The 27,265-nt window shown below is 36.3% G+C and overlaps 1 protein-coding gene across 2 annotated transcripts in view; it reads left to right on the top strand.

Annotated features, from left to right (window-relative positions):
- LOC141462802 (sodium channel protein type 1 subunit alpha) overlaps positions 1 to 27,265 on the top strand; it is a 67,510-nt gene that overhangs the window by 18,118 nt on the left and 22,127 nt on the right. For both annotated transcript variants that reach the window (XM_074144845.1, XM_074144846.1), the window contains exons 7-20: positions 3,051 to 3,114; positions 4,133 to 4,274; positions 4,430 to 4,636; positions 5,119 to 5,424; positions 6,152 to 6,532; positions 7,709 to 7,841; positions 8,693 to 8,931; positions 11,210 to 11,383; positions 12,008 to 12,364; positions 13,074 to 13,556; positions 16,986 to 17,103; positions 18,569 to 18,723; positions 22,512 to 22,685; positions 24,824 to 24,946. In XM_074144845.1, coding sequence (XP_074000946.1) covers positions 3,051 to 3,114; positions 4,133 to 4,274; positions 4,430 to 4,636; positions 5,119 to 5,424; positions 6,152 to 6,532; positions 7,709 to 7,841; positions 8,693 to 8,931; positions 11,210 to 11,383; positions 12,008 to 12,364; positions 13,074 to 13,556; positions 16,986 to 17,103; positions 18,569 to 18,723; positions 22,512 to 22,685; positions 24,824 to 24,946 — 3,056 coding nt within the window. The remainder of the gene's footprint in view (positions 1 to 3,050; positions 3,115 to 4,132; positions 4,275 to 4,429; positions 4,637 to 5,118; positions 5,425 to 6,151; positions 6,533 to 7,708; positions 7,842 to 8,692; positions 8,932 to 11,209; positions 11,384 to 12,007; positions 12,365 to 13,073; positions 13,557 to 16,985; positions 17,104 to 18,568; positions 18,724 to 22,511; positions 22,686 to 24,823; positions 24,947 to 27,265) is intronic.

The following is a 27,265-nucleotide window of genomic DNA, read 5'->3' as shown; positions in this document are numbered from 1 at the left end:
TGCTCACTCACCAGGGATTTTTTCCCATTTCCCAATGAAATAAGGGGGAGCCAAACATACACCAGATGTAGTGAGGGATTTCTCACATTACTTTGGTAAAATACAATTCAGAGTTTTGCATCTAGTTAGGGACACATGCTTATAATGCTCAGCATTTGTTATAAAAATTTTCTTACCATGGTAATATTTTGAGCATTTTTCACAGTTTTATCCATGCAATTGGAGAAAGCCTGGGTGGCTATTATTTCCTGTGGAGCTGACAAGTACAGCATGCTTACAGGGTACATCTTGTCTCAACCACAGAACTTGAATACAGACCTTATTTTAGCCATTCAGCTCAGTTGATGCAGTACTGATCATGACTGACTGCTCCATGCAAACCATATCAAGTCAGGTTTGCATTCTTCCCAACCAGCTGTTACGTTCCAGCATGTTTTAACCATGATTAGCTGACATAATGCAGAATAAGATTTGCTTCATAAGGGTCAGCTGTGGTCAGCATCATGTCAGCTACCTTTACTGTTTACAGCTGTGTTTCAGCACAGTGCTGTTCCGCAATGCATACCAGCCCAGAATGGCAGTGGCCGCACATAAGGTTGTGCACTTTGCACAGTACAGAAGATTGTACCCTGTAAGATGCACCCTTGGTAAGTTTGCAGATGCCACCAAACTAGGCGGGAGTGTCGATCTGCTGGAGGGTAGGAGATCTCTACAGAGGGATCTGGACAGGCTGGATCGATGGGCCAAGGCCAGTGGTATAAGGTTCAACAAGGCCAAGAGCTGGGTTCTGCACTTGGGTCACAACAGCCCCATGCAGCGCTATAGGCTCTGGGAAGAGTGGCTGGAGGGCTGCCCAGCAGAAAAGAACCTGGGGGTGTTGGTTGACTGCCAGCTGAGTATGAGCCAGCAGTGTGCCCAGGTGGCCAAAAAGGCCAGCAGCATCCTTGCTTGTATCAGAAATAGTCTGGCCATCAGGACTTGGGAACTAATCGTCCCTCTGTACTCGGCACTGGTGAGGCCACACCTTGAATGCTCTGGTCAGTTTCGGGCTCCTCACTACAAGAAAAGACATTGAGGTACTAGAGTGCTTCCAGAGAAGGGCAACAGAGCTGGTGAAGGGTCTAGAGCATAAGTCTTCTGAGGAGCAGCTGAGGGAACTGGGATTGTTTATTCTGGAGAAAAGGAGTCTGAGGGGAGACCTAACTGCTCTCTACAACTACCTGAAAGGAGGTTGTAGTGAGGTGAGTGTTGATCTCTTTTCCCAAGGAGCAAGTGATAGGACAAGAGGAAATGGCCTCAAGTAGCACCAAAGGAGGTTTAGATTGGATATTGGGAAAAAATTCTTCATTGAAAGGATTACCAAGCATTGGAACAGGCTGCCATTCGTGGAGGTATTTAAAATCTGTGTAGATGTAGTGCTGAGGGACATGGTTTAGTGGTAACTTGGCAGTGCTAGGTTAACAGTTGGACTTGATGATCTTAAAGTTTCTTCCAACCAAAATGATTCTATGATTCCAAGATGCAGGTGTATCATTAGACACTGAAATTGAGTCCTACACAGTGTCAGAACAGGGTCTACATACAGCTTAAAAACTACCTTTTTCAAAGGGTGATTTTGCTCACAGGATGGAGAGATACAGCTGGCCCGGGGATCGTGACCCTCCTGCAGCAATTCAATGCTCAGAGCCAGTATCTTCTGACATCTCCTCAGACTCAGACTTCGTTAGCTTATGTAGTAACCCTGCTTGGGGGGCACAGCTGGTACAGCCATAGTCAAGTTTAAACTCAGCTGCACTGGTCGCATTTCAGATGAGATAATTTTAAGGAAATCTAACAGGCCAGTTCAGTGGAAGAGAAACAAATGGGAGGTTTAAATCTTCTCAGGAAGCAAAAAAGGTATGACCTTAACTCTGAAGTTGCTGTACTTCAGAACTATTGGAAGCTGGGGAGGTGTTCTGCCCTGCCCTGTCCTGTCCTTACAGACATCCAGAGGCAATGCTTTTGGTCTCCATCACAAATGAGATACTGGGCTTACACTGGTCTGATCCTGTGTAAATTGCATCCTCAAGCCTGTGACCAAATGGCAGATCCTTTCTACAGGAGGAAGCTCCTCCTGTGATAATTCTTCCAAAATCAAGAGCTTGGCAACTGTAGGCATGTGCTTTAAGGGGAAAAAGAAAAGCACTTCTCAAGGATACGGTCAAAGTGAATCTTAATAAGAACAACGTTTTGCGCATTCTTCCAAGAATACATAGGTCAATGTCTTTGTTGTTTAAGCCATCTAAAATGTCATTTAAATACAAGATTACTATACAGATTATGGAATGGTTGGCTACAGGGCAATTTGGTGGAATTTACCCAATTTTTCTTTCCTAAAGTGACCGATAATTTCATCATATACTCCTAAAATCCTGCCTACACGAGTTGTTGATTGTTGCAGTAATTCTGTGCGAGTTAAATTTAGATATATACCAGGGCCTCCATACCAATCAGAGGGCTGATTGCAGTGTGCACACACCTGTAACAGTTAGAGCCATTGGCAACTGGGTGTTTTTTTGCAGAGCTGCACATATTTTCAGAGCTGCACATATTTGCAGAGCTCACAGATAACTGTCAGAAGTGTGTGTAAGTGACAAACTGGAACCCTTGGCAATACTGATCAGAAAGTTTGAAATAAATTACCAGTACATTTTTTCCAGATATAATTTATTTATTATAATAAATAACTGTACAATATAATTTCACAAAGTGTGATTTAGCTCAGTTATCAGACTGAAGGGAGACGTGTACATTTCATCTACATCCATCAGCATTTGACAGGATTTTTAGTACATTTTTGGCATTTTACCAATAAGTGCTGTGAGTGATAGCCCTGACTGCAATTCGTACTGTCATTTACTCTAAAGTTATGGTCATGCTGAAAAAACAATACTGATTTTTTAAAATTGCATCTGAAACCACCTTAACACTCTTAGAGCAGGACTATTTATTTCATAGAAAACTTTCATATTCAGAATTTTAAAATTTAAAAAAAATTCTTTTCTAAACAGGTCATTTTTATTTTCTGGAAGGGCAAAACGATGCTCTGCTTTGCGGAAATAGCTCTGATGCTGGGTAAGGCCAAATTTCATCATATTATTGTACCATGTAGAAAATAGATTCATGGTTTTTAGATGTGCAGTTGGAGGGGGGCTGTATTTTGAGTAACCACTTTCGTTCACATAAGAAATACTAGGATTTTACACTGGACTGAGGATTTGGGTTGCCTGTCAGAGCTCAGTGGGTTGGTTAGATGAGCTTAGTCTTTGCATGAATGAATCAGTAATTTGTTATTAGTGTAGCTCCTGCCTGGATGAGAAGTAACAGACACAGCAGCTGGAAAACCTATGTTATTTTGCAGTTCCAGCTGCACATATGAGTACTTACAGGCTCAGACAGTAGAAAACACTGACATTGACATCAACGTTACAACATTAATAAATATGAGGAAAGGCTGAGAGACTTGGGTCTTCTTAGTCTGGAGAAGAGAAGACTGAGGGGGGATCTGATCAACACCTATAAATACTTAAAGGGTGGGTGTCAAGAGGATGGGGCCAGTTTTTTTGCGGTGGTGCCCAGGGATAGGACAAGAGGAAATGGGCACAAACTTGAACATAAGAAGTTCCATCTAAACATGAGGAGAAACTTCTTTACTTTGAGGGTGGCAGAGCACTGGAATAGGCTGCCCTGGGAGGTGGTGGAGTCTCTTCCTCTGGAGACATTCAAAACCCACCTGGACACATTCCTGTGCAACCTGCTCTAGGTGGACCTGCTTTGGCAGGGGGGTTGGACTAGATGATCTCCAGAGGTCCCTTCCAATTCCATATCATTCTGTTATTCTGTGATAATTAAAGAAATTATTTGGAATATTATTTTTTGGAAGCTTAGATTAAACTTTTTACACTAATTTTATGTGCTTTTCCTGCTTAATTTTTCTAGTGTCCTTTAAAATAATTTTCTACTAAAAATCACAACTGCTATTATTTCTAGTCTGGTTAACTAGAGAAAAATCCACTTTTTAACCCTATTCTTCTCCTGGACATTCCAGGCGATAATATTAAAATATAAGGTAACACCCAGTTTGTCTTTGTAGGCAGTGCCCAGAAGGATATACATGTGTGAAAGCTGGTAGAAACCCCAATTATGGCTACACAAGTTTTGACACCTTCAGCTGGGCTTTCTTGTCACTGTTTCGCTTGATGACTCAAGACTTCTGGGAAAACCTTTATCAATTGGTAAGAATTTTTTAATGCAAAATAGACTAAATATGTTTGTCCCAATAATGCAAGAGGCATAAAATCAATTTTCTTATGTTATCTTAATTTTAACAATGTGAAAACCAGAATTTTTGTTAAGGTATTCTTGCTTATAAATGTATTCTTATTTCCAGACACTGCGTGCTGCTGGGAAGACATACATGATATTTTTTGTTCTGGTAATTTTTCTGGGTTCTTTCTACCTGATCAACTTGATCTTGGCTGTGGTCGCCATGGCCTATGAAGAACAGAATCAAGCAACCATGGAAGAAGCAGAACAGAAAGAGGCAGAATTTCAACAGATGCTGGAACAACTGAAGAAGCAACAAGAAGCAGCTCAGGTAGAATTTACGATGTAATAATGCAGAATTTTATGGAAGTAAATTTACTAGAGATATTCACCCTCTGCTTTCTGAATTTGGAATTATAAAACACCCTGCTGGGCCTTCAACAACAGAGACAACTTAGAGATTTTTCTGTTCTGCACTAAAGACATTGTGACATCCAGCCATAATCAAGAAGGAATATTCAAAACTAGCTATACATTATTCTTATGTTTTTCTTAGTCTAGTGTCGTTAATACAGTCTTTTAGACTTCTACATTTAAAACTACTCATGAAAGATGGGAGAAGGCTATGACCAACACATATCTTGAGTCAATTGAGTAACGAAAATTAGAAAAAAACTAGGGAGAGGATATCCTATGGAAAGTGTTAAGATCCAGCATGTTTGGATCAGAAATTCTGTATAAGTAAGTTTAAAAAAAAAAATCCGTGATGTTGGGGTTTGCTCAGTGACACAAATTCATTCTGCATCATGGCAGGCAGCAGCGGTGGCAGCAGCAGCAGTAACAGCATCTGCAGAGTCAAGGGAGCCCAGCGCTGGGGGAGAAGCAGGAGGGCTCTCAGAAAGTTCCTCAGAGGCATCAAAATTGAGCTCAAAGAGTGCAAAAGAGAGGAGAAACAGAAGGAAAAAAAGAAAACAGAAAGAACAGTCTGGAGGAGAGGAAAAAGATGAAGATGAATTTCACAAGTCTGAATCAGAAGACAGCATCAGAAGGAAAGGTTTCCGATTATCTATTGAAGGCAATAGATTGACATATGAAAAGAAGTATTCTTCTCCACATCAGGTATTGCATATAGTTTAGTAGAAGCATACATTTAAGTCTTCATAGGCTGTTACAAATCTACTTTAGTCTTCCTGGTATTGTAATATGACCCTACTGCATAAAGAACGGAAATGCTGAGATTTTCATTAAACTTTATTTTTATTGTTAGTGCTTGAGATAAAGTGCTGTAGCTGCTAGATTGTCTTGTAAAAAACCACAGAGAATTAAGTGTAACCTCATATCTCTATTTTTATAGTAGGATTTTTTAAAAATCATATTAAAATATTCTCTGATTGATTCTGTGGGGTGTTTTTTTAGTGTGATTATATATTATCTAGACTTATTAAAATGTTACAGTATTTTTTTATTATTGATAGCCTCATATTTTCCTCCTGCTTCCATGTTTGGAGGTTGGTTTAATATGTGCAGGATGCTGCGTACATGAAAGAATGTTCATGTATAGGCTCCCTTTTTTGCTTGATGGGTATTGTGCAACTACTCAGCAACTCTAACTGACATTAGGAGAAAGGGGTGCTCAAAATGGGTTTTGTCTTAAGAATCCATGAACAGTGGTATTTCTGTCTGCCAAATATAATTAAATACGTACAAAGATTTCACAGCAGCATTTATCTTCTGGGAAAAATCGTTACTCTCCTATAAGAAAAAAACCACCCATGCTATCCTAGTAACAATGCTAAGTTTGAAGGCTTCAGCTAATAATCACAATTATTTTGTTTTCTGCCTGCAGTCTTTGCTGAGCATTCGAGGCTCCCTGTTTTCTCCGCGGCGTAACAGCAGAACAAGTCTTTTCAGCTTCAGAGGTAGAGCAAAGGATATAGGATCAGAAAATGACTTTGCTGATGATGAGCACAGTACTTTCGAAGACAATGATAGCAGAAGAGATTCTCTCTTTGTGCCGCGCAGACACGGTGAACGGCGCAACAGTAACATTAGCCAGGCCAGTAGGTCATCCAGGATGCTGGCAGTGTTTCCAGTGAATGGGAAGATGCACAGCACTGTGGATTGCAATGGGGTGGTTTCCCTAGTTGGTGGACCATCTGTTCCTACATCGCCTGTTGGACAGCTTCTGCCAGAGGTGATAATAGATAAACCAGCTACTGATGACAATGTAAGAAAGTTTTAAATAGCTTAGGCATCGTGGCCTTTTCTTACTGCACCAGCCAGTGTTTTCTACAGAATGGAACCCTTGGCAATGCTTCCTGGTTGGTCAAGCTGTGAATGCTTCTGCATCTTGTAAAATTTTAATAAGTAAAACAGCTAAGATAGGTTTGCAACCTAAGCATTTACTTACAAATTTCTCATAACTAACAAATGAAATTTTCAGTTTCTAAGTAATAAAATATTAACTTACTTACACATTCATTAAAGCACTATACAATATTACTGTGCTATACTTTACTTTGGCTGATCTAAAGATCTGGCTATGGTCTGCAAAACCGTAGTTACTATACAATTGAAAATAGTATACAAAAAATTTATCATATAACTGCACTCAATATGATGATACTATTACCACTTTATCAAAATTAACATTATTAGTTAATTTTGATAATATTCTTCCTTATCAGCCCCATTAAAAAAGTAAGGAAGTTGTCAATTCTTTATTATCATTTATTTCTCATTCCTATATATTTTACATCCGTTGCTGGTGCAGTTCTGTAGTGTAGATAACAAATAGTTTATTGGAAGATCACGTTTCAATACATACTTCCAAAAATACAGATGTCTGTGAACATATGCACAGTGCATATTGTTGCCATTCTCTTACCATATACAAGGTAAGAGAAGATGTCTCAAAAAAATTTCTTGCTTAGTTCAAAGTTGTCTACTCATATTACTGAAAAAACACTAGCATGAGGAAGCATGAGGAAGTCAGACTTTTCTTACTTGCTACAGTTTGCCTAGGGGGACAGACTATTATTTTGCAAAACCCAGAATATTCTGTCAGCAGAAGCAAGGAAAAAAAATTACAGTTTGTAAAAATTTTATACACTATTTTGAACTCAATCCTTTTCCATTTGTTTAAATCATTTTTCATAGCTTGAAGGAAAGATATGCAAAAGTTAAGTAAATAAACTCTCAGTCTTGAACAGTAGTTAACTATTGCCTGATATCTTTTAAAAATTATTTAAAAGATACTAAAAAGTAATAGAAGTCTGACATGATAGAAATTGAAGTGCACGAAGCACGTATCCAAGCTAAGACATTAATAACAGGGTTCTATATAGTATTTGCTTATCTTATTACTCCAACATGGTCTAACCTATTATCGTTCCCTGTATAGGGCACCACTACAGAAGCAGAAATGAGGAAGAGAATATCAGGCTCTTTCCACGTTTCTATGGACTTCCTCGAAGATCCTGCTTTAAGGGAAAGAGCCATGAGTATTGCTAGCATCCTCACAAACACTGTGGAAGGTATATGCTACACATAGCTTAGTATTTAATACCTGTTTTTCACTGGACTTCTGAAAATTTGTGTTGAAACTTAAAAACTGATTTAAAGTTGCTTAATTAACAAATAGCATCCCACAAACTGACACATCTATCAGTAAACTCAAAGCTCTTTATTCATTAAGGTTATTACATGATGTCATGGTTTTGGTAAGCATTAAAGTTATTACATAAGTAAGCATTTCTATCTCCTTTTTTGCCATCATCTACCTCATGTGGTCATCAGGACTAACGAGTTATGTTTGGTGGTCATAACTGAGTGGGTGCTTATGCATATTAATTAAAAATACATTATTGGAAACAAAAAGGCCACTGAACATTTTTCAAATGTATGCAACTATTGTTAAAAAAGATATATACTTTTGCAGTTATGTTTATTCAATTACTCTTTAAGGAAGGGCTATTCTTGGTGATAATTTTTTTTTTCTTGAACTAGGAACAAAAAATATATTGAAAATTTTTACCTAAACATCACAAATTTCAAAATAAAAATATTTACATAATAGAAAAGTAAGTGGGAGGAACAGACTGAAGTGTTAACCAAAGAATAATAAAATACATAATACAAATTGATAAATTGATACTGATCAGAATAGTGATTGGAATACAAAGAAGTTGTGCTTGATAGATAAGCTTTGAACAAAATAAATACATTTGATTGCAATTTTTTAAGACTTTCTTGAAAAGCCCTGTAAAAAAGTATAAAGTTAATCAGTACTGGTTCAGATTGACAACTTGACTGGTACAATTCATATAGGATTGAGGAATGCTAAAGCAATTACATAGTTACCTGTATGATCTTCCTTTTCCCACAGAACTTGAAGAATCAAGACAGAAATGCCCGCCATGTTGGTATAAATTTGCAAATATTTTCTTGATCTGGGACTGCAGTCCACATTGGTTAAAAGTAAAACATATCGTCAACTTAGTGGTCATGGACCCATTTGTTGACCTGGCTATTACAATTTGCATTGTTTTAAATACACTCTTTATGGCTATGGAACATTATCCAATGACCGATGAATTCAATAATGTACTTTCAGTTGGAAATCTGGTAAGTCTGTTGGGTTTTTATGTTCATGATTATAGAAGGAAGTATGTTTGAAATAACTGAAAGAAGGAGTTTTAAGAAAGTAGATTTATTGGACATTTATTGGTCTCCAGATATGACTCTATCAGAACATTTTTGAAAATTTCACTTTCAACCCTGACTTATGTAACTTAGGATATTGTAAAATCAATATATGTGTTAGTGTTCTGCTAAGCCAAATTAAAAATTTTAAAAATGGCATCAATGTTACATTAAGTAAAGTCCACCTTAAACAGAAGTTGATTTGTCTAGCTACTAAACCAGGAAATGCATTACTTCCATGAAAAAGAAACTATGTAAATAAACATAGTGATATTTTTTCAATCAATACAATACAAACCAAATCTTTAATTTACGAATGTGTTTTTAATTGCTCTGTTTCCTGAGCACAGGTCTGCAATAGTTAAAAGAGCCATTTAAAAGCATTTCTAGAATTTGCTGTAAAAGACTTATGTTGATTGTTTTCTTTATATGCTTTATGTAAAACTATGAAAAATATCCTGCAGTACATTTTCCTCTTATAGTTTTTATGGTTTTTATCTTCAGAAAATTAGTAAGATATCTTTTCCTCATGTCGTCAGCTATATTTTCTCCCTTTTACTTCTAAAAGATAAATTATTAAAGAATTCAGGAGTTAATTTTTTGTAGCTGTGATGCTTTTGAACTGACAGGTTTGATCACATAGAAGTATCTGCAGCTGCAGTCCTACTTTGTCTTTTATTTTAAGAAATGATTTGTGATAATGGGATTTTTAATAATCCTTGTTTTGTAATGAGGAAAAAATATCTCAGATCATGTAAATAACTACAGGATTTAGAAGGTAGCATTAATAGATAAATGCATAGCTGTTTTTCGTATACTTAAAACAAGGGAAACTCTGAATCTGAGTTTCCTAGTAAAAAGTAAAATCCTGTATTGTAGCATTTTATAGGTTTGTTTTCCAACCAAGAAAATGCCATATAAGTCTTGGTATATATCTGACTACAGGAGTGCGAGACAATCTGGCTATAAGCACCACGGTTTTCCAGTCTTAGGCTCCCTGACATAAACCCCTTCTGCAATATAGAGGCCCTGAGGGTTCGCCTGCTCCAACAGTTCCACTTTAAAGCTCCTTCAGACCCTCACTGTCCAGATTGTTAGGAACCTAAGTCAGCATTTCAAACTGTATTTACTCACTCCCACCTCTTCCTCAGTGGTTCCAATCCTGTAGCTTGAAAAATAGTAACCTTTCCCTCTCCAGTGTTTATAACTGGAATGTATGTAAAGACTGTAATAAAATCCACCTTGAGCATTGGTGTTCCTTGGCAGAGAAAGTCAGACTCTTCTTGTCCATCTCCTGATTATCCTAGTTAGATTATTCTCTTTAGCTGTCCCATTTTCTGTTCAGCTTGCTTGAAAATGGGTTATCAAAACCAAAAGGGAAAGCATTTCAGACCAGGGCTCAGGCAGCTTTTAACAGTGGCTTACATTCCTACCTTACGGGAAATTCTTCTAAAATTTCTCTCAAAGCTACTCAGGGTCATTACCTTGGTGGCTCCTAAATATTATTCCTACTTCATTCAGCATAGCATAATGATGTGAAACAATTGCCAGCAATATCACGTTTAAAATGCATTTTTAAATGCTTTTTGATTCCTGACATTAAAGTGATTGAGCCAATGAACTTCACTGAACTTACTGGCAACACCCAGGTAGAATTTCCTCAGCTTCAGCAAATTGTTGTATCTCAGTTGATCCTCACCTGGTATAATCTTATCTCTGTTGAACTGAATGGGATTATGGCAGGTTATAGCAGCTAAGGAACGGCCCCTCTGGAGTCTTAGATTTGGCCTCATTCATGCTGCTGTATAATGTAATTAGTATACCAAGAAAGATGTTATACCATGTAATTTCTTGGAAAGCATTCTGGTTTATGTTGTGAAAATCAAATTTGGGATTGTGTTTGTACAGTACATGAGAAAGTCCATATCCTGATAGAGTTGAAATTGGATTATAAATGTTATGAAACAGAAGTTTGTATTATTTGTGTAGTATAAAATTTAATTAATTGAAAAAATTACTTGGTTTGTATGACACTTGTTAGGGGAAAGCGGGCATAAGAAATCACTACAGTACTGAACTATTTTTAAGTACTAGTTTTGGTTAAGACATTGCAGATATGTACTTTGAATTAAAAGCCCAAACAGCTAAATCAGTAATATTATATTCCACACTGAAATAACAAACTGTATTTTGAATTCAGGTCTTCACTGGAATCTTCACAGCAGAAATGTTTCTCAAGATAATTGCAATGGATCCTTACTATTATTTCCAGGAGGGCTGGAATATTTTTGATGGTTTTATTGTAACCCTTAGCTTGGTTGAGCTTGGTCTTGCGGATGTGGAAGGACTGTCAGTTCTTCGATCATTCAGATTGGTAAATATGCATCAATTGCACTGATTTTTCAGAAGGGCTTCATTAGAATAATTCCATTTTTTTCCTTAAAAATCTGCTTGATGTTTGCCGTGATACTGGTCCTGATGTCTCTTTCATTAGTACAAAACCTTATTACTTGCAGTATCTTACTGTCTTCAATGGGAATTGATAGAGATCCAAAGAGATAGCAATGGGTGCCCTGATCCTATTTCCAATGTATTTATTCTATATACACATTTTAAACATCCTGCTATGCAAAAACAAATCAACTCACTAGATGTACTGTGCTGTAATTGGTATCACAGGAATAGATATGCTCTACGAATACCAGTAGAAAAGTGTCCCAGGTGATTTTAACAGATGAACCCTAGATTTCAAATTCCATCTAATATGACTGGTAGCTTTTTGACCTTCAGTAAAAACTATGCTTTGAGGATATTGAGCTCAAGCATCACAAAATTTTGTTGACTGAACCCTCCATCTTTGTGCTTTTAGACAAGAGGATACCCTCCGAAAGTCATACTCAGGGCATATTTTGCAATAATATCCTTCCATGAATTCACTTTAAAATATCTTTGTGTTTTTCTTGCTGGTTGTACTAACAATATTTTTCTTTTCTTCCAGTTACGAGTTTTCAAACTGGCAAAATCTTGGCCAACACTAAATATGCTGATAAAAATTATTGGTAACTCTGTGGGAGCTCTGGGGAACCTGACCCTGGTATTGGCCATCATTGTGTTCATTTTCGCTGTGGTTGGGATGCAGCTGTTTGGGAAAAACTACAAGGAATGTGTCTGCAAAATTGCAAGTGACTGTGTTCTTCCACGCTGGCACATGCAAGATTTTTTTCACTCTTTTTTGATCGTATTTCGAGTGTTGTGTGGAGAATGGATAGAAACAATGTGGGACTGCATGGAGGTTGCAGGCCAAGCCATGTGCCTTACGGTCTTCATGATGGTCATGGTGATTGGAAACCTAGTGGTATGTAATCAAAGCATTAGCAGAAAATTATTTGGCAATAAAGCGGGCTCAGTCCTGAAGTGAACTAAGTGCTCTGGCTCTGCTTCAACAAAGCACTTAAGCAAGTGGTTTCAAGCAATGCTTAAAGTTAAGCTTAAGAGCTTTTTTGGATTGAGAACAAAGTATTCTGCAATATCAAAATCCTAAGAATGTTAGAGTGAGCACTTAGTCACATTCTTAATTTGTCTTCTGGCTCTTTGTAAATATTTTGTGCTTCAAATAATTTTAGTTTATGGGATCTTTATAAACCATTTGCTGTTGATTTTTTAATTATTTCTCCCATATGATTAGCCAACTAAATAATCTACTTTCTACTGTGTGATGGGATAAATTAAACTTTTTAATGATGCTGAATAGCAAATCTGTTACCTCCATTTTTAGATTATAAGATTTTGCACCAAAATATTTATATACTGTGGGGATTTAAAGACACATTTACAGATACTAGTCAGTTGCAGAAATATTTTTTAATAGTGAAAAGGACCTAAGCAAAATTTAAAAAGCTCATTTTTTTATGGAGAAGAGAAAAAGTTTTGAAGGTGCGTTTCTTTGGTTATGATGAATTATTGGGATTTTAGTCTTCAATGTCACTTACACAACAATTTTTAAGAAAATAGATATTCTTTGTTGAGGTAAAGCCTAGAACATCCTTTTTTTTGTCTTTCTGCAGGTACTGAACCTATTTTTGGCCTTGCTCTTGAGCTCGTTTAGTGCAGACAACCTTGCCGTGACAGATGATGACAATGAAATGAATAATCTCCAAATTGCTGTAGCAAGAATGCAGAAGGGCATAGATTATGTGAAGAGAAAAGCACGTGAATTCATCCAAAAAGCTTTTGTTAAAAAACAAAAAGCTTTAGATGAAATCAAACCACTTGAAGATTTGAACAACAAAAATAGCTGTATTTCTAACCATACAACTGTGGATCTAAGCAAGGACCATGACTATATTAAAGATGCGAATGGAACAACTAGTGGCATAGGCACAGGTAGCAGTGTGGAAAAATACATAATTGATGAAAGTGATTACATGTCATTCATAAACAACCCAAGTCTCACTGTGACAGTGCCCATTGCTGTGGGTGAATCCGACTTTGAAAATCTAAACACAGAGGAATTTAGTAGTGAATCAGACCTGGAAGAAAGCAAAGAGGTATTTAGATAATTTCTGCATTTCTCTCTGATCTTTTGAGTATTTGTATTTTTTTCAGCATAAGACAGTGTATTGAGTTCTTGATCATTTGTTATTTTGACACTTCTTTATACATGGACATAAATGAGTGTATAAAGGAGGGTTTAATTCTTGATGAACAAAAGTGTGAGAAAGGGTTAAAAATTACAGTCTCCAAGAGGAGGTAAGAGGCCAAGCAAAGGGAAAATGAGCTAATCCATAAGAACTGTTTATGGTCCATATGGTAGTTGCAACAACTGGTAAAGCAGAGCAGTGCCTTAGCTCCATCCTTATCCCACCAGAAACTTCTGCTTGCTTCCTTTAACAAGGGTCCTATGAGGCATGTCATACATCTCTCTGCCACTCAAAAAAATCCCGCTCTATGGGCTTTTTTTTTGTGAGCAGGCATAAACCAGAAAACATAGAGATAGTTTATGTATTTCCTTTAGACACTGGAATTCTTCTAGATTTTAAAATTGTCTGCTCTTTTAGACCTAGATTCCCATAAAAAGAAGTTTTAACCATGGGGTCTTCCATATACTTCAGATTCATTTAGATGTTAAAAATTAAAAATACTATCAACAGACAAAAGTATCTAAGGGAATGCCAAAGCAGGCTATAGATATAAAACTTGTTGAGAACTGTATTTTTAAAAAATTTATTAAGGCTGTAACTGTTCCTTTACATGACTTTTTGTCTGTGGCTATTTTTAAAAAATAATTTAAATTGATTTGATAACATAATTTGAAAAACAACTACACCCTCAGTGACTTAGTTTGTTGACATTTTAGTCAAATCAGAAAATTATCTTTCCAGACATTTTAACAAAATTAATTTTCTGACTTAAGGAACCTCAGCCTTAAAATAGCTAGTTTCCATTCTGGTAGCAATCCAGTTTCTTTATGAGATAGCTTATCTTCCTCTGCCACTGTTTTATTGCTAAAAGTACTTAAGACGCCTAATTTTAGGCTAGCCGAATTCTGTACTGCCATCACTTCAGTGTCCATAAGCCCTCTAGTGCTCTCAACAAAAATCCAGCGTTAAACTAAGTGCAGTCTTTGCATCCTCCCCTGAGAAAGGAGACCTGTACAAAACAGCCTCTCCTCATGGCAACCTATTTCAGAGATAGTGGTGTTCCCATTTCCCAAGTAATATCTGAAGCATTAATACTTATTTTCCTGTTAAATATTAGCCAAAATGTCTTAGAATTTGGCTTTGACTCAAGTTTCTGAACTGCTGCCACAAAGAGAGGTTATAAGAATATATTTGAGCACATTATGAACTTGCCCCAGCAGGAAGAATTTCTAATTAATACAGCATTTAAACGAAGATCCATTGGAGAAAAATAACCACTGGTCATCTACTCTTCACACAACTACTTTAATGCTGTCCAGGCCAGACCAGCCTTCCAACCCATCATACAGCAGTCAGTCAAGTGGAGTGACACAAGCTGGTTTATGACTGACCAACAAGGAATAGATTCAGTTTAGGAAAGCTACTGCCTGTAAGACCAGGGTTACCTTTTATCCCATTGAGAAAGTACTATGACATTTCTGACTTCCTCCAGAAGCTTATGAAAGAGCAGATCTGTTAATAGTTTTCCACGGAAAATCCATCCAGCAGTGCTGTTTTGGATTTGAGTCCAACTCCTTATTTTCTACTGACTGTTAGTATAATAGGACTGTAAAAAAGAAATTATAAACACCAGAACAGCAGAGCCTTTGAATTAGCTGAGTTTTTCATGAGATCCCACTTACAAAAGATTGTATTTATTCTCTACTTCTCAGGCCAGAGGGCACTAACAGGTGAGTTCCAGCTGGTTTCAGACCAGATTGAGTGTTTCAGCACCATTCTTGGAGTTTTACAGTGCTGGCCAGGATCCCTTTTCGCTGATTGGGTCAGCTCTAGAAGTGGGAGGCTTCTGTGGGGGTTTTGTTTATTTGTTTGTTTTATTTTCTTTTCTTTTGTTTTTCAGTTGACTACTCTTTTTCTGCCTTAGCAAAGGAACAAATTAATCATCATCAAATTACAAACTACACCATTAATTTCAAAGACCTTAGTTTTAGTGTGCAAAAAGTAGCTGACAATAATTACAGAAACTCTGCTTCTCAGAAGAAAATAGAGAAATAAAATTAAAACGTTTTTTTCCAAAAATGAAAAAGCTTTGTAAAAGTTTTGAAAGGTACTATAAAATCTATTTTGGAAAGTAATAAATCATACTGCAAAGGATGATTTTTAAAAAATGTATTTCTAGAAGTATACAATATTTTTGTAAAAATATCAGAGTGGCAACTCTGTATTGTGATTTGGAAAAAACCCTCTATAATTTGGTTCTTATGACAAATAATGACAGAACCTGAGACTGGATACATCAACCCTTTTTCCTGATAAAGCTGAAAAATTGTTCTTCCCATGTCTATAGTCACCACCAGATGAAATTAACTAAAAACTAGCTACTTAAAATATCACAAATTTTATTAAGCATCACACATCTCAATGTCGATGAGTCCTGGAACTGTTGCTGAAAAAATAGACTGGCTACTGCTTTAGTAAGAGTTTTGTTAGGGTTTGGGGATATTTTTTGTCCTCAGTATCAAAAAGCCTGCTGCAACCTAGCATTGATGAACCTATATTGCATTTATTCCATTATTTTGTTTACCTCTACATCCTTAAATATGTTTCCTTCACAATTTTTACCCGATCTTTAGCCACGATACCAACCAGCTAGGTTGCAACCAAGTCTCAGCTACATGTAACAATGCTTTGAGAATTTTTAGGATAGGATTAGCTAAAGGGCATTCAGGTTTTTTAAATCTGATTTCCACCTTCCACTCCTCTCTCTTTACGCTCATCATGTTATTGAAAATTTGATTAGGTTAAAAAACACAATCTGATGTTTTATGGGCCACCATTAATCTACCTCAGTCTTTTTGTATTCAGCTTCTGCTTCACTCTGAGCTAGACTTTCAGCAATTTTAATCTGGACTTGCTGACCTCTAAAGTATAGCCTTCTCAGTGCTTTTTTCCCTCATTCCTCTTAACTCCCACCTCATTTAAATAGTTATATTTAGGCTCTTACCTGCTTTCCAGTAGATGCTATGGATTCCTGCATATATATTTAAGCTTCACTATTTCTGCGTAGGTCAAGAGACCATTGCTACTTACAGCTAGTTGTGGTTAGTGATAGTTATCTATCACTGATACATCTTCTAGACAATGAATCCATACAATGCAGAAGGAAAACCAAAGATTGTACAAATTTCACATATGTTTAACAGCAATTTACTTACATTTAATACTATAACATTCAAAACCACGGCAGAATTATTTACTTATTCTGAAAACAACTAATATTTGCCTTAAAAATATTTGCTGCCCATTTGTGATGCTTTTCTTTTTTCCCTGTTACAGAAGTTGAATTCGTCTAGTTCATCCGAAGGTAGCACAGTTGATATAGGACTTCCTGCAGAAGAACAACCAGAAGCTGAACCTGAAGAAGCCCAGGAGCCAGAGGCCTGCTTCACAGAAGGTGTTTAGAACAAACATAGTAATAATACTTATTCATAGAATACAGATAGTTATTTATTCAAACTAAGTATCAATATTTATGTATTTAATTACTCTTTTGTTAATGTTTAAGTTATTATTATTAGTGGTAGTACTTTTAGACCATAATTTACCAAATGGTTACAGATACCACAATTGTATTATGTATCAGATAAACAATTTAGAAAACATTTTATCAGAAATGTATCATTATTTTTGAAGTAAGAAAAACATATTACTGAAAGTTTTATTTTAGTATGAACTACTATACTTTCTGATTTTAGTTAGTCTTCTAGATAATAAAATAACACACTATATTTATACCACTCTTCATAGATATCTAAGTGCTTTATAAAGTATACATTATTGAAACAGCTGCTGAGTGGTAAATAAAAACTGCACCTGGATGGTTTTGTGCAAAACGCTAAATGAACCTTTTACAAATTGACAGAAAGAGAAGGAAGAGCCTTTGTGTGCCACCTGGGGCAAGAACAGTCTCACCTGGTGGACTCATTAATCTTTGATATTTCCTTCTATTAGCCCTTTTACAAAACTTAATCTGATTATTATAAACTTTATTTGCAAAGGCATTTCTTGTGAGAAATCTTATGGATGTGTGCATCTAATGGAGGTGGGGAAAGGAATAGGTTTAAAACAGTAATGTAAGAATACAAATGCCGTTTATGGTATCTGTAAGCAAAAGTTAGATTTAGAGTGGAAGATAAACACTACTGTCAGTGCTGGAGTTGGGTGATTTCTGGACATGATAATAGATATTTTTTTAGAAATTTACACTGAACTAGTAAGAAGCAGTACTGTAACAGACTTGGATTTGGCAAAGAAAATACCATTATTGATCACTAGTATTTTTCTACCTAAATGAAAGAAGAAACAAAATTAAGGCAGCAGCTAAATCATAAAAGCTTAAGTAAATTAAGGACACAAGTTAGAGAAGTTAGCTGGTACTGAAAAGCTCAGAACTCAGATAGGAGAGTTAGAATTTTTTCATACAATTAATGTAACATTGTCTGAATTTAGTATCTGAAACAAAAGAAAGTACAATTTAATAACACTTGCCCATATCATACTACATAAGCCTACTATAGATTTGTATGAAAAGTATTTGTATGAAAAGATACATACTTTTATTCATACTTTGTATTTTGTAATTTGGCTTCTTGTTCCATAGACTTCTATCTTTTTGCATGCACTGTATTGAGCACTTATATAGAAATACTTTCTTCTCATTTGTTCATTTTTTCATTTTTTGTTAAATTTTTTGCTTTGGAGAAAAAGGTCACCTAGGTGGAAATCTATTGGGTTTTTATTAAATAGCACAGCTTCTGGAAAGGTAGCATTGTAGTACTAACAGAATGAATAACGAAAATTAATGCAATTCAACAAAATCTCTTTTTTTCCCCCTCCTTGATTCATACACTGTTTTAAAGGCTGTGTGCGAAGGTTCAAGTGCTGTCAAGTAAGTATAGAAGAAGGAAGAGGAAAGCAGTGGTGGAACCTTAGAAAAACCTGCTTCAGGATTGTTGAACACAACTGGTTTGAGACTTTCATTGTCTTTATGATTCTCCTCAGTAGTGGAGCTCTGGTAAGTAAAACATGAACAGAGTGTCACAACGTTGGCAGAAAACTTCTTAAAAGTTGGCTCTTCAAACATTGTTTTAACTTAGTTTTCTCTGCCAGAAAGACGACACAATTCAAATGACAGGCATAAATTTTAGTCAGGCCTTTGAAAGAATGGTAGAAAATGTCTCTTCTCAACAATATGTCAACAGAGGAACAGGCATAGTTTATTAGAGAGAGCTTAATTCCTTTGCTGAAAGTGATAGTGACACGCCTGAAGCACGGAGAGGGACAACATGTGAAGAAGAGAATATACTTAATTTTGTTATTTGAGTTTGTTCTCTAGTTTTACTGGTGTTTACTGATATAACTTGGGAAAAAGAACTGTCACTGATGGGGAAAAAGAAGAGTTTGGAAGTAATTTTAGTGGCATAAATGGCTCGCAAGAGCCAGAGCTGGCTTATACAGTCTTATAAATGTTATGTGCTAGAACAGCAAGAAAGACTGAGACTGTGTGTTTGTAGTTATTCCCTTCTAAGAATAAGAATTTATTATGTATGCTTCTAATTCAACTTCTACTGACATATAATCATGTAGACTAAAACAATATCTGTAAAAACATGAATTTGTTTTAAGGTTAACTAGTATGTGGGGGCAGAATAAAAATAAGCCAACCGTAATATAGATCTATAACAATAAAAGAAACAAAACATACCAATAATAAGTTATTTCACAAATGCAAAGAATGACAAAGAATAAAGACATTGGAGAGGAACTGTTAAATAAAGGTGAGCCTGGATACATACTGAGCTGAAGTTTCTTAGGCAAACTGCTAGCCCTTAGATAGTGATAGCCCTTATATCTAGCATCTACCCTGGTAGATGCAATTACCTGTTGTAAATTACTTAAGTTCCTACATCATAAACCAAAATTGTGTTGCAAAGTTGTATTATAAACTCTATAGACTACTCCCAACACTATTAAATATTGTTAATGGTTAGAGGTTTAAGATTACACCTATCATTGTTTTCAGTTAAATCTTTAAGAATCATTCTTCTTTTGTTTGCTCTAATACCAACACAACCATCAAATAAGCAACTTTTACTCAACGTCATGTGACACCTTCCCTATGATTTAAAACCCTGAAATAACAAAAGACTCATGTCTATACTATTGAATTTTGGTTAATGCTACCAAGTGGAGAAAACCTTTAGTGACAAGAATTTAAATGAGAGAAAAGTACCAGCAAGAGATCTGGTAAAGGTGAATTTCCATCCTTGTATTCAGAGGAAGTTTGAGATGAAATCCCACAGTGTTAGCATCTTGTGCTTGTGAAGGTGTGTGTCATCCACAGAATATTTCTTTTGTGAAAATGCTTCAGAGACCAGGGATTAGGCCAAGGCTCTGGAGATGTGAGACCCTGCTCCGCCTTCAACTTCCTTTGTGATAGTGAAAAGGTCTCTTTGGACCTGGACTGTATCTAAATGTTCGTCCCAAGACCACACTCCAGAGGATTCTCACTGTCATTACAGCTGGGAAGTCTGGCAGGCACAGGCAGGCTGCAGGCTGCCTGCAAACCCACACCCTGGGGGCATTCAGGCAGGGAGCAGACACACTTCCAGCTGCCAAGAGCACTGCTAGCTTAGCCTCTGGCATACTCCCACCTATAAAACAGAAGAGATACGTGTTGACTCTTACCGGTTTTCTGCGATTAAGTTGTTAGTGATTTCATATGAATGTCAGGTACCCTATTGCCTCATCTAAGTATCCAAAATTACTGAAACAGAGATGTTAATTTGGTGATTGATAGACAAACACTAATCATTTGAGCTGACAGATGTAAAGTGATTCAAAAGCAGGCTGGGTAAAAATGAATGTTAATATCAGTAAATATATTAATCTTTCCAGGCTAACAGATCATTCCAGTTCTTTCAATCCAGTAAAATCAATTGTTCTCCATAAGAAATAATAGCATAATTAAAATTTAAAAGCAAAAATTGCAGGTAAAAATTTCTTGGAGGACAGGAAGAATTTCTGAAAAGCAGAAGCTATATGTTTTTTCAAATGTCTAAAAGTGAAAACACATGAACAGTGCAAATGACATTGCAAGGCTCTCAGAAATTTTATATATCATAAAATTCGATTAATACAGTAAAGCAGATAGTTGTTTTAGGTAAATATTTTTTTAAAGAAAGGAAGAACTTGTTTTATGATTTATTGCTTGAAATTTTCAAAAAACAACAGGATTTAAAAGAGACTTAAAAGTGACTTAAAGTGTCTTAAAAGAGACATCCAACAGTACTTAAGAGACATCCTTGTCTCTAAATTGGAGAGACATGGATTTGACGGATGGACTGCTCGGTGGATAAGGAATTGGCTGGATGGTCACACTCAGAGTTGCTGTAAATGGCTCAATGGCCAAGTGGAGACCAGTGATGAGTGGTGTTCCTCGGGGGCCAGTGCTGGGACTGATGCTGTTTAACATCTTTGCTGGTGACATGGACAGTGGGACTGAGCACACCCTCAGCAAGTTTTCCAACACCAAGCTGCGTGGTGCGGTCAACACGCTGGAGGGAAGGGATGCCATCTAGAGGGGACTGGAGAGGCTTGAGAGGTGGGCCTGTGCGAACCTCATGAAGTTCAACAAGACCAAGTGCAAGGTCCTGTGTGTGGGTTGGGGTGATCCCAAGCACAAATACAGGCTGGGCAGAGAATGGATTGAGAGCAGCCCTGAGGAGAAGGACTTGAGGGTGTTGGTTGATGAGAAGCCTGACATGAGCTGGTAATGTGCACTTGCAGCCCAGAAAGCCAACTGCATCCTGGGATGCATCGAAAGAAATGTGGGCAGCAGGTCGAGGGTGGTGATTGTCCCTTCTACTCTGCTCTCATGAGACCCCACCTGGCGTACTGCATCCAGCTCTGGAGCCCCCAACATAAGAAGGACATGGACCTGTTGGAGTGAGTCCAGAGAAGGGCCGTGAAGATCATCAGAGGGCTGGAGCACCTCTCCTATGAAGACAGGCTGAGAGAGTTGGGGTTGTTCAGCCTGGAGAAGAAAAGGCTCTGGGGATACCTTATAGCCGCCTACCAGTACTTAAAGGGGGCCTGTGGAAAAGATGGGGAGGGACTCTTTATGAGGGAGTGTACTGGTAGGACAAGGGGTAACAATTTTAAACCGAAAGAGGATAGATTTTGGATTAGGTACTAGGAAGAAATTCTTTACTGTGAGATTGGTGAGACACTGGAACAGGTTGCCCAGAGAGGTGGTAGATGTCCCATCCCTGGAAGTGTCCAAGGCCAGGCTGGATGGGGCTTTGAGCAGCCTGGTCTAGTGGGAGGTGTCCCTCCCCATGGCAAGGGGGCTGGAACTAGATTATCACTTTATGGTCACTTCAACCTCAAACCATTCTATGATTCTATGATAAAAACAAAAGGTCAATTGTATTGTCGTTGTCCTGAATATTTTACAGCTGTGGCCCTGAATTTTAAATATGGATCTACCTACATAAAAACCAAATATTCTCAACAGAATTCAGTACAGGCACACCACTCTGCAGAATCAATGCTATTTGTGAGATCTGAGAAGAATAATTCACCATCATAAATAAATAAATAATAACTCTGACCAGCGGAGTGGTTGCTGTGTAATATCTGTTTCTCCCTCCTGTGAGCTGGAAAATATAGTTCCCATGTCTTTTCTTGAAGAAAGATTGTTTCCTTTTTGTTGTTGTTGCTTTTTTTTCCCCTAAAGAATGTGCAGTATCAAAATGGAATAACAAATATCTTTGTATCTTTGAATGTTTTTACTCTTAGGCTTTTGAAGACATATATATTGAACAGCGCAAAACTATCAAGACTATGCTGGAATATGCTGACAAGGTCTTCACTTACATCTTCATTCTGGAAATGCTGCTGAAGTGGGTGGCCTATGGCTATCAAACGTACTTTACTAATGCTTGGTGCTGGCTGGACTTCCTGATTGTCGATGTATGTACTGTATTTCCTAGGTGTTACTTTTATATTTATTTTACCTGAATTAGGGTTTTACAAGGAATGCAAGATTTATCTGTAGCATTGGTGGTGTGGCTTACTTGGTATTGAAGTGCAATAAATATTATTGAACTTGCAGTCTTCACAGCAATATTTGACACCAGGCTCAATAGTCTTTCCTGCAGGGGTTATCTCATAGTTATAACTCTACTATGCTGTCCTGGGAAATGAGAGCGACCCTTTCTTAATGCATTGCTACAGTTACAGAGAATGTAAGAAGTAATGTCCTAAGTATAACCCCTTAAGAAAACCTCCAATGTGCAGAAACGCATACTGTTTCTGCAGCCTATGAAGTTCTGTGTGTGAAACTAAAATGCTTTGTTTTACATAGTTATGAAACTGCAACCAGTCACTCTATTCTTAGGACAAAAATTTCTGGTAAAACTTATAGGAAAAACAAATATTAAACAAGCTCAGTTTTAAAATTGTTGCATTTTGTCCTGGTTTCAATGACTTAGAAACAGACAGTGAATAATTAAAAGTTGAACTTCATAAGCAGTTATTGACCCAAAGAATTGCTGAAAATCCAACAGTTTCTGAATATGTTCCCAGTATACAAGGGCTAATCAATGTAGTTCATTTTCTCAAGCTTTCTTTTGTGACTGGTGCCTACAACCTTTATGATTGGTGCACATTATGTATTAAATATATCCAAGATTTAACTTCGCATATACAGCTACAGATAACCACATTCAAACATAGTACTCATACAAAGATAGTATCCTCTCTTTGGAAAAAACTTTTGTTCTTTAGTAACTAAAATCTCAAAATGGGTACTTCAGTGGCACAAAAAAGCTTGAAGAAGCATGCAAGCAGAAGCACCTGTTCATTTTCTAAACTCATTTTCATTAATATTTGACATTGTTAAAATCATAATATCCCAAACAGCCACCCTGTGAATGTGAAAATTTGAATATTTCTTTGGGGGCAGGTATAACACATATTCAAGTGTCTGAATAAGCTCACGATTAAATCCTGAATTTAAACACCTGGATATTTTCTTTAATTTGGCTTTAGATTATGGCAGCTTGAAAGCTCGCAAGTTTTCAGTAGTATGATGAATGTGGTGGAGAAAGAAATTCAGATTTCAGAAGAACCTAGTTTTGTGGGTTGCTAGAGCTCAGGATTGACAAGTACAGAAAAGCTATTAACTTTTAAAAGCCAAAGATTTCACATATAATGCTTGTTTTTAAATATAGTTCATAAAGAGCACTGTCGCAGAGTTCTCTTTACCTGATGCATTGTTCTTTATAATGAAAGAGTACACAAGACCATTATGCTATTTTTGGCCCAATAAATAGTCACAGAATTAGAACAGTGTAATGAAGGAGCTATTAGGGGAAATGGGAAGAAAACAGAAGGTATTATTTTGGACAAGAGCCATAGCAAATGCAGAGAATATGGTATTCCTCGCTGAGGCAATGTAGGGACATAGAATATACAAAGGCCTGTGGAGTTCTGCCACCTGTGGAACTGTTCTTATAAGGTCTTTAAAAAATGGCATAATCCAGGTTAATGTCAGCCTGTACATCATATAAATTCAGCAGTAAGGAAAAAGGATTAGTCAGTGTAACCATATATAGAAACTAATCCTTTCTACCAATTTCCAGAGGAGCAATATTGCTCTGTGACCCATCTATTAATTCAAAACAGACTTCAATCATTTCCCTTTTAGTTTTGGGCAACCAAATAAGTGTTATCAACTGTAATTAGTGATCTCAACAGCATTGTAAAACAAAGAAAAAGTGAGAGCAATACCTAAATTGGTAAAAAGTAGAGATTAATTTAATTTTATTTTTGTGGTTTTGAATGCCCTCAAATTACTAGCAAAATATGAAATTCAGAAGTGTTCATGCTTCCAGATATTGTTACCTTATGATATTTTTTGTTTGTTTGTTTACCTATCCTACTCTTATTTCATATTACTTTTTTTTTATTATTTATTTAAAAGACTTCCTATTCCTGAAGAAAGTGGTCCAAAATTAGATTCTTCTAAAGAAGTTTAGAACTCACATCTATGGTATGTAAAGTAGTATGTACAATGTAATAATTTTTACTTTCCTGTTTTCATATAGGTCTCTTTGGTTAGCTTAACAGCAAATGCATTGGGTTACTCTGAACTTGGTGCCATTAAGTCCCTTAGGACACTAAGAGCTTTGAGACCTCTAAGAGCTTTGTCACGATTTGAAGGCATGAGGGTAAGACAACATGAAAGAATCTGAAACTATGCATGCATAGAAAGAATCCATGCATGCAGAATAAGGAATGACAAGTCCATGCAGAAAGGCTGCACTATCTTTTTATCTATTGCATATCTTTTACTAACAGACAAGCAAAAAGCTTCATCAATTCACCTAAATCCATATGCAGTATTACATAGAAGTTACATTCATTAAGGTTACTTTACTTTCTAGCCAATCTCAGGAGTTTTGCATATAAGGCTTTGAAATTACCAACTACAAACTCTCTTAACAGATGATTAATAATGAATAAAATGTAACAAGATTTTATTTGTTTTTAACCGATAAACAAATCACAATATTTATATAGGAATCTAATTTAGCATTATTTAATGAAGATATTTTCTGTTACTAGTTGAAATCCTTCATTTTTCTTCATATTTGATAAGCCACCTTTGGTCTAGTCACACTGAATTTTACTAGATGGTAGTAGAGATACCCGCTAGTGGTTTAAATCTATTTCTGAGTTTGGCTGACTTTAAAAACAAATCAAGTTATTTGATTTCTCTGTGAAATTATTCTTTTTGTAAGGTAAATGCTTTTCTTATTTCAATGAATCTCTATTCAATATTCAATACAATGTATATAAGGTTATTTCTTACTTATTCTGAGTAATTTAGGGGCCCTGCTTACTATTCATCTCACTCAAGAAAGCATTTTAACTTATTTTTTCTTTTGTTTATACCTTCTGTTCCTTAAAGCCACTGAATACAAACTAACTCTATATGCATGTCATTGAAATATGTTTTAAGACAATGCTTTTTGCTACTTCATGGAAACCTAAGAGGAAACAACACGCTACTGAATTTCAAGTCAATTATAAACCAGTGGAATAGCCTGGAATACCCTGTCTGAACATCCTTTAGATACAAATCTAAGCTTAATCAAGTCAAATTGAGGCTTAGAATTCTGTTAAATTGTATTCATCAAGCTACATATCTCTACTTCAGAATGCACCAGAAAAAAAATATTGCTAACCAATGATTTCTAGATTAATAAATTTCAGTTTCATATAGCAAATTGACTTTTAACAGTTTTCTCATCATTTGAAATTCATGAATTGATATTCAGCAGGGGAAGAGCTGGTCAAGCACTACAGAATGTACGAGTTTTCCTTTAAGTTTGGAATGACTATTTGATTTAGCCATTTTCTCTCTCTTTCTTTGTACTTACTGTTCATGAACATTCAGGTAAATGTGGTTTTGTGCAAAGAAATGTTGGGAAATTGCTTTCAGCTTTACTTTTTAAATAATGTTCTGGTCAGCTGCAGGACTGGAAGACCAGTACAGAAGTTACACAGGGACAAGAAATGCAGCTCTTTAGATGACGTTGGAAAAAAACAGATCATTTCTAGAAAGATAATGACACAATTGATTTCCAGATGTTTTACTCCATTTTTCTATATCTTTACATGATTGCCTTAGCAAATTTTCCACTTAAAAGATTTAGGATATTCATGCTCAAAGAAAAATACCTGTTATTTGAAATCTCTTTACTGCTTTCCCTTATTTCTCACTGAATAACTACGCAATTATGCCAGAAGCCAAATCATATAGAATTTCAGATGCCTAACATGAATAATTCACAAGGAACCTACTGTGCAGGAATCACAGAGAATGTTCCAGCTCTGTTCTCCAAGATTAATGATAATCAATGAAGTACCCGATTCCCATCACTTAGCAAATTTGACTGGCCAACTGTACAGGCCTTACCTTTACGATTACATGTACTTCTGAAAATGATTTTTCCAAAGCACTTGGAAAGTATTCACAACAGCTTATTGACAGATAGTAGCATTACTTTATGAAATGACTCATCAACAGTAAAAAGATTCAAATAACAAATAATTAACCAGCTCATGATAAGACTATAGTCAAATTACAGTCTTCTCAGAAACTGAGTTCATTTCATAAAAATACATAAACCCAGATTCTTTTATCTGCCAACAGAAAGTTAAAATAAATCAACCCTCTGTGCTTTCTCATATTGTCTATACCTACACTGAGCTGTGACAAAAGAAGCTGAGTTTTTTTCAGCATGTATTTATAATTTTAATGTTTACCTCCATGTTTAAAGCTGTGGAAATTTTGCCTTGAAAATATAAGAGATTGTATGTATTCCATAAAAGTCCCTGTATATAAAAAGCTCCGCATCAATTTGTAAAACAATCTGCTAAGTTCTCAGCTACTTTAAATCAATCTTATTCGTAAAGAAGTTTACCATTCTGGTGAATTCGAAGAATACAGCATTTTACACAGTCAGTTAACACTAATAAGT

This window comes from Numenius arquata, chromosome 3 (genome assembly GCF_964106895.1).
Source record: "Numenius arquata chromosome 3, bNumArq3.hap1.1, whole genome shotgun sequence".
NCBI classification, from domain to species: Eukaryota; Metazoa; Chordata; class Aves; order Charadriiformes; family Scolopacidae; genus Numenius; species Numenius arquata.
This window is presented reverse-complemented; position numbering and strand designations above follow the sequence as displayed.